At 43.8% G+C, this 18,427-nt stretch overlaps 4 protein-coding genes across 17 annotated transcripts; 1 reads left to right on the forward strand and 3 right to left on the reverse strand.

Annotated features, from left to right (window-relative positions):
- Positions 1-24: 24 nt before the first annotated feature.
- On the reverse strand, positions 25-2,622 carry LOC112284915 (uncharacterized). The gene is made up of 4 exons (XM_024525293.3): positions 2,419-2,622; positions 1,106-1,653; positions 736-817; positions 25-477 (listed from the first exon to the last, which is right to left on the reverse strand). Coding segments are annotated over exons 1-4 (672 nt in total). The 5' UTR covers positions 2,420-2,622; the 3' UTR covers positions 25-436.
- Positions 2,623-2,764: 142 nt separating this feature from the next.
- On the forward strand, positions 2,765-7,477 carry LOC112284912 (uncharacterized). 6 transcript variants are annotated; one of them, XM_024525285.3, is made up of 6 exons: positions 2,765-2,914; positions 3,820-3,887; positions 4,048-4,116; positions 4,306-4,504; positions 4,668-5,977; positions 6,184-7,477. In XM_024525285.3, exons 4-6 carry the CDS (start codon positions 4,310-4,312, stop codon positions 7,337-7,339), a joined length of 2,661 nt encoding a protein of 886 aa, XP_024381053.1. In that variant the 5' UTR covers positions 2,765-2,914; positions 3,820-3,887; positions 4,048-4,116; positions 4,306-4,309; the 3' UTR covers positions 7,340-7,477. The 6 variants fall into 6 exon arrangements, with proteins under 6 accessions (XP_024381053.1, XP_024381051.1, XP_024381054.1 ...); XM_024525282.2 differs by having other exon boundaries at positions 2,774-2,914; positions 4,665-5,977; XM_024525284.3 differs by having other exon boundaries at positions 2,774-2,914; positions 3,826-3,887.
- Positions 7,478-7,894: 417 nt separating this feature from the next.
- LOC112284914 (CBS domain-containing protein CBSCBSPB3) lies at positions 7,895-13,985 on the reverse strand. 6 transcript variants are annotated; one of them, XM_024525289.3, is made up of 15 exons: positions 13,706-13,985; positions 13,179-13,412; positions 12,122-12,287; positions 11,715-11,847; positions 11,303-11,473; positions 10,721-10,799; positions 10,482-10,598; positions 10,101-10,167; positions 9,807-9,912; positions 9,547-9,605; positions 9,148-9,257; positions 8,900-9,039; positions 8,645-8,730; positions 8,439-8,528; positions 7,895-8,257 (listed from the first exon to the last, which is right to left on the reverse strand). In XM_024525289.3, exons 2-15 carry the CDS (start codon positions 13,349-13,351, stop codon positions 8,078-8,080), a joined length of 1,677 nt encoding a protein of 558 aa, XP_024381057.1. In that variant the 5' UTR covers positions 13,352-13,412; positions 13,706-13,985; the 3' UTR covers positions 7,895-8,077. The 6 variants fall into 6 exon arrangements, 5 of the variants coding, with proteins under 5 accessions (XP_024381057.1, XP_024381060.1, XP_090107963.1 ...); XM_024525292.3 differs by having other exon boundaries at positions 11,715-11,860; positions 13,706-13,978; XM_090251837.1 differs by having other exon boundaries at positions 11,715-11,860; positions 13,179-13,423; positions 13,706-13,937.
- Positions 13,986-15,146: 1,161 nt separating this feature from the next.
- Positions 15,147-18,425, reverse strand: LOC112284635 (uncharacterized). Of its 4 annotated transcripts, none has more exons than XM_090251838.1 (5): positions 17,415-18,425; positions 16,944-17,078; positions 16,536-16,844; positions 16,223-16,412; positions 15,147-15,930 (listed from the first exon to the last, which is right to left on the reverse strand). In XM_090251838.1, the coding sequence occupies exons 2-5, from the start codon at positions 16,968-16,970 to the stop codon at positions 15,692-15,694; spliced, it is 765 nt and encodes a 254-aa protein (XP_090107964.1). In that variant the 5' UTR covers positions 16,971-17,078; positions 17,415-18,425; the 3' UTR covers positions 15,147-15,691. The 4 variants fall into 4 exon arrangements, with proteins under 4 accessions (XP_090107964.1, XP_024380397.2, XP_024380396.2 ...); XM_024524629.3 differs by having other exon boundaries at positions 15,147-15,936; positions 17,415-17,663; XM_024524628.3 differs by lacking the exon at positions 17,415-18,425 and having other exon boundaries at positions 16,944-17,389.
- Positions 18,426-18,427: the final 2 nt, after the last annotated feature.

Genomic DNA, 18,427 nt, shown 5'->3' on the forward strand with positions numbered 1-18,427 from the left:
GAGTACAAACATGCTCAAAAGATGTGGACAAGTCACCTGCTTGAATAGACAAGTGAACAAATAATCCTGATAAATTTGCATGTCCTAAAATAAGCATTGCATGAGTATAACACAGAAATGAACAGATCCTTTTGTATCTCTACTACAGCCGAAACCGATCATGCTACAAATAATAACTGGCACATAGATACTGTACAGTCCAAAGGGGAAACATTTAAGTGGTTTAATAAGTGACCTGGATAATGTAAAAGGTTAAATATAGTCGGCATTCCAGAGCGAAAAATTCTAACCAGATACCAGGTATTCAAACGCCTGTTGGCAGTGCTACCGCCCAACCATATCAAAACCAGATTGAGCTGAAATGTCTCCCAGATCATGACTGCATTGCAAGCCCTTGACAATTGCCAGTGATACGTTCGAAGTGAGATATTAATTCTCATCTATTTGACTCAGCAGGCAATGGCCTATTAAATCCACCTGCACGGGAAGATCAATTTTAGTCAAGTTAGGGAGTACACGGGCCATACACTGACACCAAACAAATCTGCGAGTAGTAAGCATGCTCAACTCACAAGTATCTTAGAACTAACACATTCAAAGCGAGAAAGAATAACATTCTATAAAATATCGGTTTCGACACAAATTAACACATATTTTCTCTCTGACACGCCTTCAAGTAGTTAATGCATTGTATCAGCTGTGTGAAGTTTTGGAGATTCAAAAAGAGGGGATTACCTCGTCTGTTCATGTACTGTCGTGGCGTACGCTTTGTGGTGAGCTTTACCGCACTGTGATTCGCATCTGGAATGTATTTCCCCTGTCCCAACGACCAAATACAGGAACCGAAAGCATTTGAGAAGAATGAAAATTCATCAATCATGACACTTTCCTTCCGCAATCTCAATAAGATTTTTGTGAAAAACACAAATAAATATAATGGTAAATAAGTGAAATACACAATTCCTTAAGCATAATTTTTTTTTATGTGCTTGGAACTGCAGGGCGAACTGAGACCCCTCAAGCCAAACTCGACACATAATAGAATACACAAAGTATTCGAACAGCACCAACTTCATAAAAAGCACAACGAACCACAGAATCTCACCTTTGTCGATGTGAAACCCGTCGGTATTCCAAGCTTCTTCATCATATTCTCATCATCGTCCATTGCAGGTGGAGCCGCGTAGTCAGTTTTGGTTTCACTGGCAATCCCATCTACGAATTCAGCCACAGCTGCGCGTTGGTTATCTACCCCATGGCTCCCATCTCGTTTGTCTCTCTGTTCAGAAATCTTCTTATCACTCCTCTCTCTGCTTTTCTCACGATCTCCTCCATGACCTCTATCTCTGCTCCTCTCTCTTTCCCTACTTCTCTCTCTGTCCCTGTCTCGGCTTCTTTCTCGGCCTCTACTTCGTTCTCTCTCCCTTCTCCCATCACGTCTGTCATCGCCTCTATATGATCGATCATGTGACGGTGAGCGACGATGCCTGGCTGGGGGAGACCTAGATCTTGATCTCGTTCTCGACCTCAGCCGCCCTTTCTCCCGGTCCCTGTCCCTGTCTCTGTCCCTATCTCTCTCCCTCTCCCATTCGCGATCTCTGTCTCTTCCTCTGTCACGGTCACCACCTCGGTCCCGGTCGCGTCTTCGATCCACTGCCATACCAAAAGGATGCTGTAAGAAACCCGTGCGACATTACAGAAAATAACTGCAAAAGAAACGTCATACTTGACAGGAAACTCTACTACGACAGCTTCGTTTAACACCCCAAATCGCCCAAAACCACGCACTAGGTATCCTATCTTTTTTACAACAACAAAGGTCTGTACATATTTCTGCCGAAGCCTAAACCAGACACAATAGAGAAACGGGAATGCCCACCCTCTTGGTGACCCAAAATTCTTCGCTAATACCCTATCCATACCCTTTCCTGAAGTCAGAGGAACTGCAAGAGAAGACAACGAGAAACCCTACAAAATCCTAGCGCTAGCATCTCGTCCCGCAAATGCACAAAACTACGAGGTGGAATTCTCCAACCCGCAATAATTTACAGATTCAAACACACACACGATTCATGAGAGCTATCATCTAATGTACACGAGACAACATTTATGTCAAATCCCATGATACGAAAAAACAACGTAAACATGCAACAGCACCAAAGCCAAAACATCGACACCACCCAAAACCCTAAAAATTTGAAAAATCATGTCACGCTAAACTCCTGGTCAACTACAGCTGAAGCGATTCGCAAGAGTACTACACAAGCCCTAAATATTGCATTCTCCCCGTACAGCGGCACAACCCAATACATTGCGAGTGCAGCAATAACAAATTGTAACAAAACCTTAGGGTTCCAACAACAGCAACCGACTCGCGCATGGAAAAACGAAATGAAAACAAGACTAGGAAACACTCACTTGCTCAATCGCTGATAAAGCACATACGAAAGTCGAGTCGGGTCGCGGGTCGCACGCAGCAGCAGCAAAAGCAGAAGCAGCAGCTATCGGTGTTAATTTACTCCAGCAGCGTCAACCTTCTCAAGGCTCAGAAGTCCCATACAATCCCACGCATGCCCAATTGCTGTTTCGATATCTAACCCTGGGAAAGAGGCTCTCGTCCTCGTGCCGCGAACAATACTGGCCATGACGGGAAACTCGGAAACAGTTTCGGACGAACACCGTCGAACTTCGTTCGTTGGATGGACGATCTCGCGGACTGACACTCCAACCTAATGGAAAGTGCTCTTCAGGAAGGAGACTGGGAATTGCGAGTGAATGTGGAGTTGTGTGGTGGCACATCCCAAACCGTGTCGCAGCAATGGCGGTCCCCGCGGCTCAACTCCTCATTCTCGCTTCAGTTCTGTGAATGGACATGGTGCCGGTGCTCTCACTTCCTCTGCGCCATGCGTCACAGGTCAGTGCTGGTTTCTCTCTGCGTGATTATTGGGTGTGCAATTCTGTGGCGAGTCAGAGGAGTTTCTGTTTTGGTTTTTGTGTCTAGTTGGGGTTTCTGATGGTGATGAGGGAAGCTCGAGGTTGGGGTCATTTTTTCTCTTTTCTCTTTTTCTTCATTTTTTACTATGTTACCTGGTGTTGAAGTGAGATCTGCGTGGCCTTGGGGAGTTGGATTTTTATTTCTGAAGTTCTCGAGTTGATGCTTGGGGGAGGGGTTGTTCGGTGCTCCGTGTTGTGTGCTGGTGTAGTGCTATCTACGAATGATGACGGTGCTGGTCCTGTCTAGTTTTCTTTATGGGGGGGGGGGTGGATTTTCTCTGGTTTGTTTGTTTGTCTGTCATTTTTTTTGTTTTTGGAGCTGCTGCATGTGGACGAGTAGGGTGAAGTGAAGGAAATTTCGCTGGAGTTGAAAATCCTCGGTCGATACTGAATTCCTCCTGTCTTGAGGTGGAAGGTCGTGTTCCTACCTTGAAGTTATCACTGGGTTGCTGGATGAAACCTACCTTGTCGGTAGTAGTGCTATTTTTCGAGGGAAGCCGTCACTTTGGCGTAGGATCGGGGATGCTCCTCTTGTGTGGATGGTCAAACTCCCAGCCCAAAGAACACGGAGCTTCTTAACTTCCCTCGTTTCGATGTGATTATGAACGTTTTCATTAGTCGCTCATTTTTAAGTAAAGTTTTAAATTATGTATCATTGGGCGAGAGCATGCTGTAAATTGGGAAAAATAATCGCATGGAACGAACGATTTTCTGGGTTAAATGTTTGCGAACTTGATTACTAGATTTTTCATTGGGTATGTTCCACATTTTGTGTACATGCCTAGATTATTACCTGATGTTACATGTTTCATGTGATTATTTAAGATGCAGGGTTCAAGGGGGAGGGGCAGGGGCAGGGTTGAGCTCCTGTCCATCTTCCTTCTTCGTCTAAGGTAAGTAGTTCTATACGCATACAAGTATGCTCTCATTCTAGCCGACTGTTGAGGATTTTCGTACGTCATGGTACGGTGAGAAAGGGAGTGAATTATGTGGGTTGATTTCGAGTTGAAGTTTACTGCATGACATATATTTTGTTGTTTTCTTGTGTTTCAGAGTCTCAGTGACCTAGCCGAAGATATTCTCTAAAATCTAGCTTTTTCAGTCTAATCTCAGTCTTAACAGGTACTGCACTACTCTTTTCAGACTATACTTTGGGCTTATATTTCTTGAAATGTTCTCATCTCTGCAGCTCTAGATGGTTAGGTCACTCTTTTGCCATGGTTTTCTCAGTGTGCTCCGTGATCGTGTTTCCTTTCAGACTATAGCTTCTACACATCTTCTAAGGCCCCCATGTGTGTGGTATGATTTCAGCCAAATGCTTCGACCGAACAAGGTATTGCCTTTGATCAAGGCAAGTCAGCGATCATGGATTCTAGCTGGTACTTCTGCGGGGTCTCGTAATAGTGATGGCACATGTCATCCACATGGCTTCAGTAATGCAGATGAGAGGGACGAACATTCTAAGAGGATCCCTCCTGTATCTCCTCCTCTATCCCACCTTGGAAATGGAGTGAGTCTCACGGTGCCCTAAAATTGTCTTTTCAACTGCAGGAGCTTTGTTTTTCAATTTTTTCAACACTCCTCTGGAGCTCGTCTTTTAATTTTACTTGTGTGTCATGTTAAGTTTTCATGTACATTGTCCTTGTCTAACGATCCACTTTTCTCCTTAGCAGGTCCATGTATTGGGACATCCTTCTCTCCACCCTAGTGGAAACCCACATCTACACAACGTCCCTGTACCAGGAACCTTCGTTCGGGATACTGTTGTCGAAGGGCATGCCTCAGAAGGTGCTGTGAATGGACAGCATGGGAAGACGAGCTCTAATGTTGGTGGCTCTCGTGCCGCAATTAACTCCGATCCGCAACCTACACCGAAAGTTGGCTTTGCAGCACTCCCAAGCTTATCTAATGTGGAGAATGTGGTAACGGCTGCTGCCGGGGGTAGGAGCGTTAACAATTACCGTTTGCGACGACAGCAGTCGAATTCATCTTCTTCTCGAAGCAGCTCAACTGTTGCAGCTGAGAAGGAAGTGAGAAATCCTCTTCCTGCTCAGAATGAGAGTGATGGTCCCCAAACTTCTGTAAATCAAGGAATTGCTGTTGTCTCAAGTGCAGGCGATTCCCAGAAGAAGTCCAGTAATGACGAAGCATTTAAATCAGGCTGGCAGTCGCGCGGTGTCCAGTCTAAGCCTTCAGCCTTTCCCTCTTCTCCGGTGCGGCCATGGGGGCAACCTTGCAACCCCCTCGGAAATGCCCCATCTGTTTCACTGTCACGGCATCTGTCAGTTGGAGCTACTGGTGACATTCCAGGGGATGGGTTACCTGTGCCTCGATCAAGTACCAAAGAGCGCTTCCAAGCTGCTTCTCAAGGCCGAACTGGACAGAACTCAAACGGCCGATCTCAATCTGGTAACAGACGGCTGAATCATAAAACAGCATCTGAGTCTCGACCTGCTAATGGCGAAGTTGTAGATCATGTGTGTAACATTTTGAGGCAGCTCAATTGGCGGCCGGATACACTGGTCGCGCTATCCCGCGTTAACAGGACACTGAGTGCTTTCCACATCAACGAGGTTCTGAAGCATCAGAAGGAGTCGGGATTAGCGTTGAAGTTCTTCGACTGGGCGAAGGAGCAGGAGGGCTACAAGCATGATGTGTGCACTTATACCACAATGATAGGCATCATGGGTCGTGCCCGGAATTTTGAGGCTTGTAGCCGGTTGCTTCAGGAGATGCGGAGAGAGGGCTGCGAGCCATGTGTTGTAACATACAATAGGCTTATTCATGCTTATGGAAGAGCAAATTTTTTGGGTGAAGCCATGCGGATCTTCTATCAAATGCAAGAAGAGGGCTGTAGCCCTGACCGCGTCACGTATTGTACTCTTGTGGACCTCCATTCCAAAGCTGGTTTTCATGACAATGCCATGGACATGTATCAGAAAATGCAGCAAGCGGGATTTCAGCCAGACACTTTTACATACAGGTATGTTCTGCATCACAGTCAATTAATTATTGCCTAATGGGGTACAATAATTGCACACAAATTTTCTTAGTATTTTTTTGTGTGTGTGTGGTCAATTGGTTTTTGGGTCTCATTCCTCATAATATACTTGCTCTGTTTGTGCTTTCTGCAACGATGAATAAAGTTGTTTTCGAACTTCGTGGCACTGATTTTGATTCCTTGAGCAGTGTCATAATTCATTGCCTTGGCAAGGCTGGCAAAGTTAGCGAAGCTTTGAAGCTTTTCGAGGAGATGGTAGAGCGTGGGTTTGCACCCAGCCTTGTAACTTATAATATCATCATCGATTTACAAGCTAAATCCGGCAACTACGTTATGGCTATGAAGCTCTACAATGACATGCAAGACGCAGGGTTCCACCCCGATAGAGTAACTTATAGCATCATGATGGAAGTTTTGGGTCAAATCGGGCACCTCCAGGAAGCGGAGCTTATGTTCAACGAAATGGAACAAGCTGGTTGGGTGCCCGACGCTCCCATTTACGGCGTTATGGTGGATATGTGGGGCAAGGCCAGAAACGCAGAGCGCGCGCTCGAATGGTACCAGAAGATGCTGGACTCCGGACTAACACCCAACGTTCAGATTTCCAACTCCCTGTTGGGCTCTTACCTGCGCATGCAGCAATTTGACCTCGCTTTCGGTGTCATAGAGACTATGAAGGCGTGGGGACTGGTTCCCACTCTACAAACACACACGATTCTTTTAAGCTCTTGCACAGCAAGTGCACAGCACCACCAGGTAGTCAACCTCATGCACAGATCCTCAGAGACTGTCTATTCTTTCGTGTGTACATTACTATTGCGACAGCTTCCCCCCCAGGAGCTGAAACACATTGTTCAGCATTTTTTTGAGAGTTTACATGGGGAGGAGCACGATTGCAAGAGGGGCTTTACAGATTCCTTGATCGAGTTTCTGCACAATTTGGAACGGAGACCAGAGGCGGGGCTTGTTTGGGAGGTCGGTAGGGAGCATAATCTGTATCCCCAAGCGGTGCGAATGAAGGCTAATAACCAGTACTCTATCAATCTCCACGTTATGTCTATGGGGACGGCGCTCGTGGCGCTATCCAGAACTCTCTCCGAATTTAGAGAGAAGATGTTGTACACTGGAGTAGCGCCGGAGCGGATTGAGATTATTACCGGATGGGGGAAGCACAGCCGCGTCCCTGGGGCTTCGTTAGTAAGGCAAGCAGTTCAGAATCTGTTGACTGCCTTGGGGTCCCCATTTTACGTAGAAAGCTCCAACGTTGGATGCTTTGTTAGTCATGGGAAACCCCTTCAGAATTGGTTGCATCAACCGCATGTTGAGCACATGCTGTTGTTTTAATGTGGGGATCCATAGTATAGTTGAATAGATTTTGTAAGCTTTCAGTTGTGTAGGATTAACCCCATTCGTCGATTGAAATTCTCATGTGATCAATTGATGTTCGTCACTTCGAATATTTATAATTTCTCTCTTCATATATTTCCGACTGCTTGTCAGGAAACCTAATGTCGAGCTATTGGAATGGCTGTTGTGATTGTAAGCGTTTTATATGATTTAGACACGCATTGTTGGTTGACTGCTTGTATTACTTATTGTCTATTGCTAGTGGAGAATTTTTTCGACTTAGTATTCTGGAGAGTATTATATGATCAAATATTGTGCTGCTTGGAATTCAGGTTGGTATTTAACTTCTTTATTCCTTTTCTTTTTCTTTTTCTTTTTTTGACGAGAATCGAGTGAAAACGAATACATAATTGATATAATTGCTTCAAGACAACAACTCTGACTTGTTAGAAAAGTATGTAGGAAGATAAAAGAGGAGATGTTAGGACATGACACTGAAGCACGAGCATTATGCTTCTACGATTTACCATTGCCGAGACTACCACTTGTGAGTAGTTTGAGACATTCGCAGATTATTTGTACTTAGAAGGTAAAAGTTCAATCACCAAAAGTTCGTTTCCACTCCCTCTAAAAAACTTACTTCTAACCTACATACCCGTGTCTGATAACCTTGCTATCTAATACATTATACTTGGATCCACACACCTTGTTTAATTTCCATGGATGTTCCACATATTACATAAAGCTACCTCTAGTATTGAAACGACGGAGGTACAAGACAGCACCGACCGCAACAGCTGCTAGTGTGCAAGCGATAAGAGTGGAATGCATGGTAGACCAGCCCTCTACATCTTTGTTTGCAGCAATGGCATTGTTTCGAGGTTCTTGAGATTCTTCCAGATGAAGAGACAAGGCCTGAACATCAGAACTTTCATTAGAAACTCTGAGCTCAAATGCAAGTTAGGCTCTAGAACTAGTTGCCTTTAAACGGCCGGCAACACGATGAAACAGGACACATTCAACCCAGATTCAGTTCAATGACTTCTGCACATATGATGCCTGCAATATCCTGTCAAACATTTGCATGCTAACTCACCTTCGAACCACTTATTCGAGCAAAATTAACAGCAGCCACAAGATCAGAGTTGGTGGCGAGTAAAACTTTGTCACCTTCGTCGTCGATATACTACCACACAACATTTCACAAGCATGACCACGATTCATTAGATCTGCGCTACCTCAAATGTGAGTCAAAATCAAAATCAGCAACGACATCAATATCAAAGTCAAATAATGGTATACCATAAGTCGAGGAAGATGAGTTGGATCAATATCATCACCAACACGTTGCAGAACCACAGACATGAGCTCGGTCAAACTTTCAAAACCTGAAATTTTAGTGGAAGCTAAAATGAGTTTTAAGGGCAACCATAATGATCCACTACAACTTTTGAAGGATTTATAGAGTGCAATCAGTCCTTCCCTAGACAGCAATACAATGTCAAGCATATTTTTGAAATTTAACCGTAACTAGGTTGCGATTGGGCTGGGACCTACCGCAATTAAACCGATAGTGGCCTATCTTTCCATCACGAGCAGTTACTTTCAGTTTGAAAGCAAAAGTGTTGCTAGGTCCAAATGATGGGTAACTGGACTGTCTTTCCGAAAAGACATCATATTGTCGTCCAGAAATATCACTGCAATCAAGAACTCAAATGTGACCGTAGCAATCTGATTTGAAACATTGACCACCAACATAAAGCCAATTTTGGCAAAAACAGGGTAACCAATATGCGTTGACGTACCTGCGAGTGTCCGATTCATCTTCAGCTGGTTCTAATGCCAAAGCAGAGTCCCAAAACTTCTGAAGCATATTTGTTGCCTTATCTTGGCCTCCACCACCAGCACCTCCAATCTGGGAACATCGCCCAGAACTATTCAGAGGCCAATAGAGGCTTGATCGTTTATACACTCTTATGGTTATAAAGGTCTTGTTCAAACATTTCACTACATACGCACCATCACTGCGAGATGTGATGTAAACTCTACTTTCCAGTATCACAATTTTGCCAGAAACTCTCTGAAGCACGGAGGATTCCACCTGGCTTAATAATGTAAACTTGAAAAGGAGCTGATGACATGGTTCTTTAAATAGGTATACTTCCTCAAAATCAAAAGCATACCAAGATGAGGCAAGCACTTACAGTTGCTACAGCTCCATGTGTGAGCTGTAATACATCCACACAGGCTACCAAGAGCCCATCTGCAGAGTTCCTTGAAGATCTACGCATTTAGTATGTAGGGTGTAGCATTCACATTGAAAAACCCAGGTGTTCTACATTTTCCATGATACAGAAGCTAACTGAAGACCTCAGACACCGAAGAAGGACGACCCGATCACACCTGCAACTAATATACTCCCAATAACACTACAAAACACAGAACAGGGGAGCAGCGTATGTACCACGATCTTTAACAGGAAGATGGAGGAATTTCCCATCGTGCATTGTATGCAGTGCATCCACCAAAGTCGTATCCAAACTCGCGCATTCTGGATTAGGTGTCATTACCTACACAAGCTCAAAAAACAATAAATGACATCGCATCTAAATCTCAAGCAAGTTCACTCACCATAAAATACTAAACAAAAATAAATAACTGAATGAGTGAGTGAGTGAGTGAGTCGTTCGATTCAGATCATTGAGAATAGATAAATTTAAAATCTCAACTATTATGGAAATTATGCAAAAGATCGCACCTTATCCAAAGTGGTCTTTTCTGGTTGAAGGTCTTTAGCAACGACTCTCATTAATACATCCTTTGAGCTGAAACCATCAACTGAAATAATGTCATGTCACTTTGTAACATGATCAATATGCATCTGGGAGCGTACTAAGGATTTGGCGGATAGAGGACGAATACGTTAAAAAAAACTCCTCTTTACATATGACTCTTAAAGGAGAAGTTCTTTAACCACCGAAATGAGATCAATCAAGGAATTTACACATGAATACAGTTAAATCATCCTCATGAATCTCATGAACCTTCATAGTCATGACCATTGTTTAAAAGAACATATTTCACCTCTCCAAGAAATCATGACTTCCTAAGGAGCGGTGCAATGTATGAAAAATCTCACGTGAGAATTCCTATCGGTTTGTTGCTTGAGGAAGTAATAACAACTGAATTCATCCGTTGCTCCTTCATTTTCTTTGTTGCATCAGTGACTGTCTCCGATGGTGAACACGTGGGCACTCTACAAAAAGTAAATGACCAGAGGAAACCTCAAAATCTGAATAGCACCACACCAACTTAATTCTTCAATAAACCAAGTGTGCATAAAGAAAACAGGGAATAGCCAGCTCCACTGCAACTTACTTTGTTCCTTCCGTAATTATAGATCCCAGAGTAGGTCTGAACATGCGATCCCGCAGGTTCTCTATAAAACTGGATTTATCTGCCCAATCGATGGTAACATACCCCGTAAGCCAGAAGCCGGACCCGAAAATATAGTAACGATCTAAATCATCGCCAAAACATAGAATAAAACATTCCACGGATACGGCATTGAGCTCAAGGTCATTCTTCTTTAAGCTATTATTACTTGCTTCTCAAATACCCTGCTTCGCAAGGATGAGGCAAATTCCAAAATATCCTGAGTTCTCATTATTTGGCATGTCAATGTCTAGGTGCTTGAATATTTGTTACGTTATGTTACACTAACACCAAATTAACATGAATCTCATAAAGCTTGTGCGATCACGAGAGCAACAAGTGCTTCTATGAGGCTCAGTATATGCATTCTCTAAGTAAGGATATTCAACTGAAGTCTAAAAACTCAGGGCGATGATTAAAGTTCCGTAACATTCAATATATAGAAGAAAAAAAACCCAAAAACAAAAAAGAAAGCATTTTGGCAGAGAGGTAGGGAGAGGGAGAGGGGGAGAGAGAGATTTGTACCGGAGCCTTTGACGCTCCACTCACGCTCAACAGACTCCACAGCAGCTGCGATAGCGTTACCCTTCTCCGCAGCCCGCTCCATACGGGCGATGGCATCGTAGAGACACTTTGTTATGTCTAATAGTGCTACCACTTCTCCTCCCTCCACTACAGGTAAATGCCTGAACTTGCCTGTGAGGGCCCATCAAGCAGCATTAGCATAACAAGATTGTGACTATGCTCATCTGTGTAAGACAACAGCACTAACTTGTCGCGAACAAATTAAAGTGTAAAGACTAAAATGTTAGACTAGGGCCAAGACAAACAAACGCAAAGAATATCAGATACATCATTGCTTACAAAACAATGCACACCGACACGGAAGTTCCACTAAATGAAAACTCACGTTAAAAGCAAGTAAAATTTATTGCACCTTGTACCATCTTCTGCAGAGCTTCAACGGCTAGAGTATCACCCATTACAAAAATAGGATTCCTTGTCATAACCTTCGACACTAATGTCTCTTCAGGCTTCAGTCCATCAGCAATGACTCTAGTTGCCACATCCTGCAACTCCACGCTGCATCTTACACATCAAATTTTTAACCCCCAAACCAATCACGGATGCTACAGGTGATTGTAACAAGCGGAGGTATGGATCTTTCACAGAATGTTGGAGCGCAATGTAACAAAAACAACAGACATTACTTACTAGACTGATCCACAATTTTAACAACAAACACAACAGATGAAGCTGTACTTCTCACATCTCAACTGCAGCAACTGTAGCAACTCGGAAAGTCAAAGCTTAAAAATCTAAAAATAAGATGATGAACCTCACCTTGTCCGTGATAATTCCACAAAGGAGCGCACTAGAATCGGTGAGTAAAGCAGCATCCACCCGTCGGGTGGCCATTCGACGACAAGCATCGGCCACAGTAGTGCCTTCAGGAATGGTAAGAGCCTTGGAAAGCCTCAAACGCTTCACTGTCCTCTCTCCAGCAGGCCTGCGAGAACAGGAAAGATGCTATTAGGACTTAAACTTCAAATGCGCAAGCTAAAGAAATTGAGAGATGACCGCTAGTTTAAAATAAAATTTTAAAAAATCAACCAACACGGTGCACAAGATGCTCCAGATAAATTGAACCGCCAATTTAGATCAACCCGGAAGTCTAAATGAATGTGTAGTACATAAATATTCGCAGATTGATACATTCTGATTGCTATGTGCATCACTGGAAGCACACTATTGTTGGACGAGTAAAAATAGCTAGAAGTTCACGGGTTTGGACTTCACATTTAAGAGTAACCTTCAGTCAAGTTGCACCTATTGTTGGGAATATGCATCAAGAGGATAGATAGTCCGTCTCAATTATGAAGTGGCAAGACTATAACAGGTCATTTATGGATAACATTGGGAAAGGATCACGTTGCTCTTGTTCTGAGACGAACGGATACTTCCTTTTAAAAATGGACGTGGTTGCATGAGAATTTAGAAGAAACGTGAAGTACATCGACTGAGGTTCGTGAGGAAGAGCTCAACGAGCAGTATACAGCGGATATCATTATTTTATACCTCATAAGAATACCATAAGAATGGATGTACATTGAAACCACGAAAATGGAAACTCAGAAAGGCTGTGAAAGCATTCCATGAGCAGAGAACCCCGATACTCGACCATAAATTACTGCAAAAGTAATGGCAAATGATGAATGCTCACACCCGAATGGTTTTTAATTACACAAATGCGTAAATGAAAGTTACTCGCAACATTTGTCCCTGTCTGCTACTCTCGAAAAGACAGAATTCTCATTTGAGCTTTTCCTGAGCACGCCTCCGTAAAGAGTCAGTAATATCGAAACGCCCAACAAAGAAGAGGAGCTTGAGAAAGACGTACCCAAATCTGGATAGCTTGCGACGAAGAGTTGGGCCATTGCTTTGAGAAGACTTCTTCTGCGCGGTGGAGGAGGGGACTGTGTTTGCAGCCGAGCGAGCACTTTTCGGCGAATTCAATGAGCGCTTCGCAGCATCTGCCGCTCCTCCTCCTTCTGATCCAGCCCTACTACCCATCGTGCGATGAATCAGCCTTCAACCTTACTCCTTCTCTGTCCTCGTTCCAAAATTTGCACTCCTGGTGATCAGCTAAAACCTCCACGTCAGTACAACTTCAATTTCCCACACAACGCATACTTATCACAACGTAATCCTCTGTAGTCTCGCTCCCACGAAATTCACGAAAATCCGGGAACAGGCTGTCGCCCACCACGAAAGAAAAGAAAAAGCTCAAGCAAAGCACCAAAGAAACTGCACAAGAAACTGCGAAAACGACCCTCAACTCCCACTCACGAGCCTAAAAACTCAACCACGATTACAAACCAAATAATAAGAAGAAAAAAAATTGGAAGCGATTCTCCAGGCACCAACCTGTCTTATACTCGGTAACCTTTCGTCCAAGTAAAAGAACAATTCAACACCGAGTCCAAAGCAACGTCCGGCTCTCGACTAACTCCATACCCCCCTCTCTCCCTCCTCCTCCTCCTCACGAACTGTAGCCAAGAAAAGCCTCTCCGAAGCACCGGGTCGCAAATTGAGTTTGAACTCGCGAATTGGGCTCATTCAAACGGGGCCAAGAGCCCGCTCTGCACCGCGCGGAGTCACAATCCGATGCATGCGATGGCAATCGCCGCTGCTGATGCTGCAGGTCCTCCTCCGAGTGTCGAGATCCCCCCCCCCCCACCCAACCACGCTGCTGCTGCTTCTGCCCCACCGCGTCCCCTGCATCTGCCCCGGCATCCGAATCTGCGGCCCGCGCATTCCTGCAGAAGACCCGGTTGCGCTGCACGGGAACGCCCGGGAACATCGTTCCACTCCTTCGTAGCCTCTGTTCCTTTCCCGGGCCCATGTTCCCATCTTTCATGAGTCGCGACGTGACCACCATCCTCTTCATCCAACCCGCTGTCTTTATGCATCTTCGTACAGAACGAAGATGGATGATTTTGGAGTCTATTCATCCATTATTTGTTTATTGCATTATTGGATTATTACTTTATGGTTGGGGACTGGAAACAAGGGGTCACGTCATGAGAAAAAAAGACAGGTAGAGCTTGGTTGTTGAATGTTTTTGTTCTTAAATAAATAAAAAATGATTCGGTGAAAGTAATGAGATCTATCAGACGGTTGTATGAGATTTACATAAAGTGTAGAGGGGGGGGGGGGGGGGGGGGGGTGAGTGGCGCCTGGGTGATGGTGATGAGGGCGTGCAATCCGGGAGGGTTGCCAGGAGGAGGAGGAGCCAGGGATAGATCTTGCTGCAGCAGTGGGAAGCTGAAATCCAGCACCACCACAACCCCCTCCTCTCCCTCACACCCACTCACTCTCTCTCAATCCCATTGTGATGCTATCATGCCATACGTTGGGCAACCTTGCACACTGGCTCCCTCGTTACCAAGTGTGGTAGAGAGTTTTCAATGGAAGTTCTGATAGAGAACTAACCAACATGTGGCATGTGGGCAGGGGGGAAATAAAAAATATAAATAAATAAATAAACAAAAACGTACATACATTATATTATAAGAACAACAGATTTTCTTGCTAGTGATTTTTTTGTAAATTACGCAGAACCATTTTTTTTTTTTTTTTTTTTTTTTTTTTTGATGCTCTAGTTAGAAGTGATGCGTCTCTTCTACTCATTATGTTTCCAGAAAACTTCAACTCATTATGAACCATCAGTTTTATATATATTATCCATGAAGAAAGTTATGCATCCAATCAAAATTTCGATTTTAATCATTGCCACCCAGTACACAATATTTCAAAAAATCAGTTTTGTTCATGATCAAATTTTTGAGCTAGAGGAGAAACATCATGTTTGTAAATAAGCCAAAAATAATTCAAATGTAATCATATTTACTACGTTAATTACATGTATTGAAAAGTCATTCACAATTAAACTAGAAAGCTAACCACGCGGTCCTATAATATTGCTAAGTCACTCTAAGAAACGGAAAAAAAAGAAGAAAAAAAGAAGAAAAAAAGCTTCACTTTATATCTTCTTAATAAATAACTTGTATTGTATGAATAAATTATTGAAGTTGAACAAAAATAATAATATTCGATAATAAATCTAAATTGCATGAATCCGTCAAACAAAAACTAGAAATTAGGCCAAACAGACTAAAATTGTTCTAGTTCATGGCAGATTTTAATACATCCCTTTGAGAACAAAAATAACTTAACAAAAATTTGCAGAGGGAATGAGGAAGAAGAAAACAATAGTCTAGATTCCTGACAGCAAGCTCTACCTCAACAAACGGACTTGGGAGGGAGCATTTACAAACAAGGATGTGGTGACCAAGGAAAGTCAGATTTCTTCAATTATGGCAATAATGTACAGTTGTCTGCTTTGAAAGCTTACCTTTCCAGCTTGACAGTAGAGCAAAGCGAAGGTAAGTTGGTGGTCACCGCTTGAACACCAAGCTTAAACTGCTGCTCTATAGTTTCACGAGAGTCCGTGACCCAAGAGGAAACACAGCGGGAGTTCTGCCACAAATTCGCTACTTCTCCCACCTTGGAGAAATGGGGTCCCAGCCATGTAACTCCGTCCTTGAAATCGGCACCTGTGTAGTTGAAATGAGGGTCCAGCAGGTACCCTAACCCTACAAGAATTCATCAATATCATTTCTCCAGTACTATGAAGCTGAATCAGTAAAGCTAGACCACCGCAGGTTTCATACTGTTGAATTCACCATAAGATTGTCGTGGAAGAACAAAACGTTGAGGACAAGAAATGGTACCAAAACCACACATTGTTAACCTTTGCATTGTAGCGGAATGGCTATCAATTTCCAAGTTATGATGATTAGATTCCACCCAAGTATTCAATTCAAGGTCTAGCTATTTCAGTAGAAGCTAAGAATTAAATTTGTTGAGACTGTCACCAACCCGATGTTAAGCTGCTAGCAGGATCGTTGGTTTCAGCCAGAGAATCAAGCTGGTCCACAAGGCTATGATTGAATGAAGTGAAGAGCAGCGAGAATCGTGGTCTCCCAACTCCATGGTCTTTCTGAACCCTAAATAGAGATGCTTTCAAGCTATTTGCATAGTGCTCCTCCCAATTGCAGTGTCGCTGGCACTGCCAAAGCGTGAGGTCTCAATATAGGTCCATTCAGGGAAGAAGACAATTACAAATTTGGCCATAAGTAGGACAATGAATGCTTCGACTTCACCCTCCACTAGATTTAGTGGAATGTCATACCTGAATGGAGTTGAGACTAAGACATTTCTCAGCCTTCAGTTCAACAATAAGACGCACATCTACATCCCAAAACGTCTCCAGAACAGTTGCAAGCTGAGGGATGCGCTCGTTCTCATATTTTTTATCAAACCATGCTCCAGCATCTAATTTCCGAAGGACATCCCACGATGTGTCCTCAACACGAATAGCAGCATCGCCTACATGCCCATTGGCTGGCAATATCTTGTTGCGGTAATGATTCGCATGTACTACAGCAATTTTGCCATCGCTTGTCCGGTGCACATCCATCTCAATGCAATTCGCCCCAACCTAAACCTTGAGCAACAAGAGATTGCTAAGGATAAATTAACAAACGAGTGATACTGAGCAAAGACGAAAATCCTGGTTCTCGTGGTAAGTGGACTGCACCTTCAGAGCAGTGAGAAAAGCTGCCATGGTGTTTTCTGGAGCGAGCGTCCGGGCACCTCGATGTCCACAACACCATTGCTTGCTCTGACCTCGAGTACACAATAGTCGCTCTTGCGCAACGTGGTTCAGCGAGGGCTGCAAATGGGCATTGAAGAAAAAACGCAGGCACATTGTGAGGACAACAAGACCTAGAGAAAGTAACAGGAGCTGTAAAACGGACGCTCGGGCCCTTTCCCTCGACCGTGCGGGTACTCTAATCCGTCGTTCTTCTGACGACACTGTGTACACCTCCATTGTTGAACCCCTAAGATCAATGATGGTTGTAGTTCGGCACACTTCATCATCGAGTAGTTATAATTTGCAGAAGCAGTGTGCCATTTTCGCAGCGTTGAATGAATTATTCTTCGAGTCTTTTGGAAGAAACACCGTCTTCAGCCACAGAGCAACTTTGGAGAGGAGGGAGTACCTAACCTTAAAAGAGAGGCGCTGCAGCGACCAAGAGGCGCAGACAATGCTGTTATTCCACCCCTTCTTCTTAGTCTTGCTTCACGCTATCGTGCCGACATCTCCCTTGAGTAATCTCTTTCAAAGTTCATTGCCAATGTGAAACAAGGCTCCTTATGTACAATACACAAAACACATCCCAAGGCGTGCAAAGAATTGGCCAGATTGTAAAAGGTAATACACACAACCCCGTGCGAACTCTCTTAAGAGAACACTCTTCTCTGATGATGCCGACAAGTCAACAGTCACTCCCATTTCTACTCTCCAACAACAAGGAGGACGATCTACAGAACTTTCTTCCTTTCATCCAACCAACCAACAGACTCATAAATTCAAGGTACTGAAAACAGATCAAGGAGACGGCAGAAGAACTTGACGAGAAGCTCCCCAAGAAAGAGTTTTCGAAACCTCAATCTTACCCCAATCTTCCAGCGGAATTACTCGGATTCAAAATTTACGCGAAACCCACCCACGGAAACCACTAAATGCTTACACAAGACCAAAATTAGAGACGCTTGTCATACAACTTTGCCCCACGAGAAACCGAGAGTTCGAGAAAGCGATTAAAGTAGTGAGAACAGGCGATACAAATCACAAACGCGTCATTGAAGCCACGAAACAACGCTAACAATCACAGATAAGCATCCTCAACGGAGATTGCAGGAAGAACTAAGGCTTGTACGAAGGACAATTCGTGGGACACAACCGACACCCTTAAAAGTACCTCAACTCGGAATGCAAAGGTGGATTTCTACGTGACAAGGCTTCCGCAACACGACACGCTGCTCATCATTCTGCTGTCGTCCCATGAAATTCGACGCCAGAAGGTTGAATGGGACGAGATTGGAGGCAAGAGATGTTTACAGGCACTTGTTGTCAGCAAAGAATAACAGCTAACTCAAACATTCTAACTCATTAACCCCAAAAACTGTTTGCAAAGAACTACAAATTCAAGTAGGCAGATTGGAGAACAGTGGAGA

Source organism: Physcomitrium patens, chromosome 7 (genome assembly GCF_059467195.1).
Source record: "Physcomitrium patens ecotype Gransden chromosome 7, ASM5946719v1, whole genome shotgun sequence".
In the NCBI taxonomy this organism is placed as follows: domain Eukaryota; kingdom Viridiplantae; phylum Streptophyta; class Bryopsida; order Funariales; family Funariaceae; genus Physcomitrium; species Physcomitrium patens.

Bases quoted from the DNA above. Each gene is read 5' to 3' on its own strand.
- LOC112284914 (XM_024525289.3), bottom strand. From the start codon at position 13,351: ATGGGTAGTAGGGCTGGATCAGAAGGAGGAGGAGCGGCAGATGCTGCG. The intron at 10,800-11,302 runs GTACAAATCTCT...TCGATTGGGCAG, and splicing joins GTGGAGCGTCAAAGGCTCCG to ATAAATCCAGTTTTATAGAG. The intron at 10,168-10,481 runs GTGAGATTTTTC...TGATGGTTTCAG, and splicing joins AAACCGATAGGAATTCTCAC to CTCAAAGGATGTATTAATGA.
- LOC112284915 (XM_024525293.3), bottom strand. The intron at 818-1,105 runs GTGAGATTCTGT...TCGTTGGGACAG, and splicing joins CGGGTTTCACATCGACAAAG to GGGAAATACATTCCAGATGC. The intron at 478-735 runs GTAATCCCCTCT...CTTCCCGTGCAG, and splicing joins ACAGTACATGAACAGACGAG to GTGGATTTAATAGGCCATTG.
- LOC112284912 (XM_024525283.2), top strand. From the start codon at position 4,310: ATGCTTCGACCGAACAAGGTATTGCCTTTGATCAAGGCAAGTCAGCGA. The intron at 4,505-4,664 runs GTGAGTCTCACG...TTTTCTCCTTAG, and splicing joins TATCCCACCTTGGAAATGGA to CAGGTCCATGTATTGGGACA. The intron at 5,978-6,183 runs GTATGTTCTGCA...TTCCTTGAGCAG, and splicing joins CCAGACACTTTTACATACAG to TGTCATAATTCATTGCCTTG.
- LOC112284635 (XM_024524627.3), bottom strand. From the start codon at position 17,237: ATGGAGGTGTACACAGTGTCGTCAGAAGAACGACGGATTAGAGTACCC. The intron at 16,845-16,943 runs GTGCAGTCCACT...CTCAAGGTTTAG, and splicing joins CTTTTCTCACTGCTCTGAAG to GTTGGGGCGAATTGCATTGA. The intron at 15,937-16,222 runs GTTGGTGACAGT...GAATTCTTGTAG, and splicing joins TGCTAGCAGCTTAACATCGG to GGTTAGGGTACCTGCTGGAC.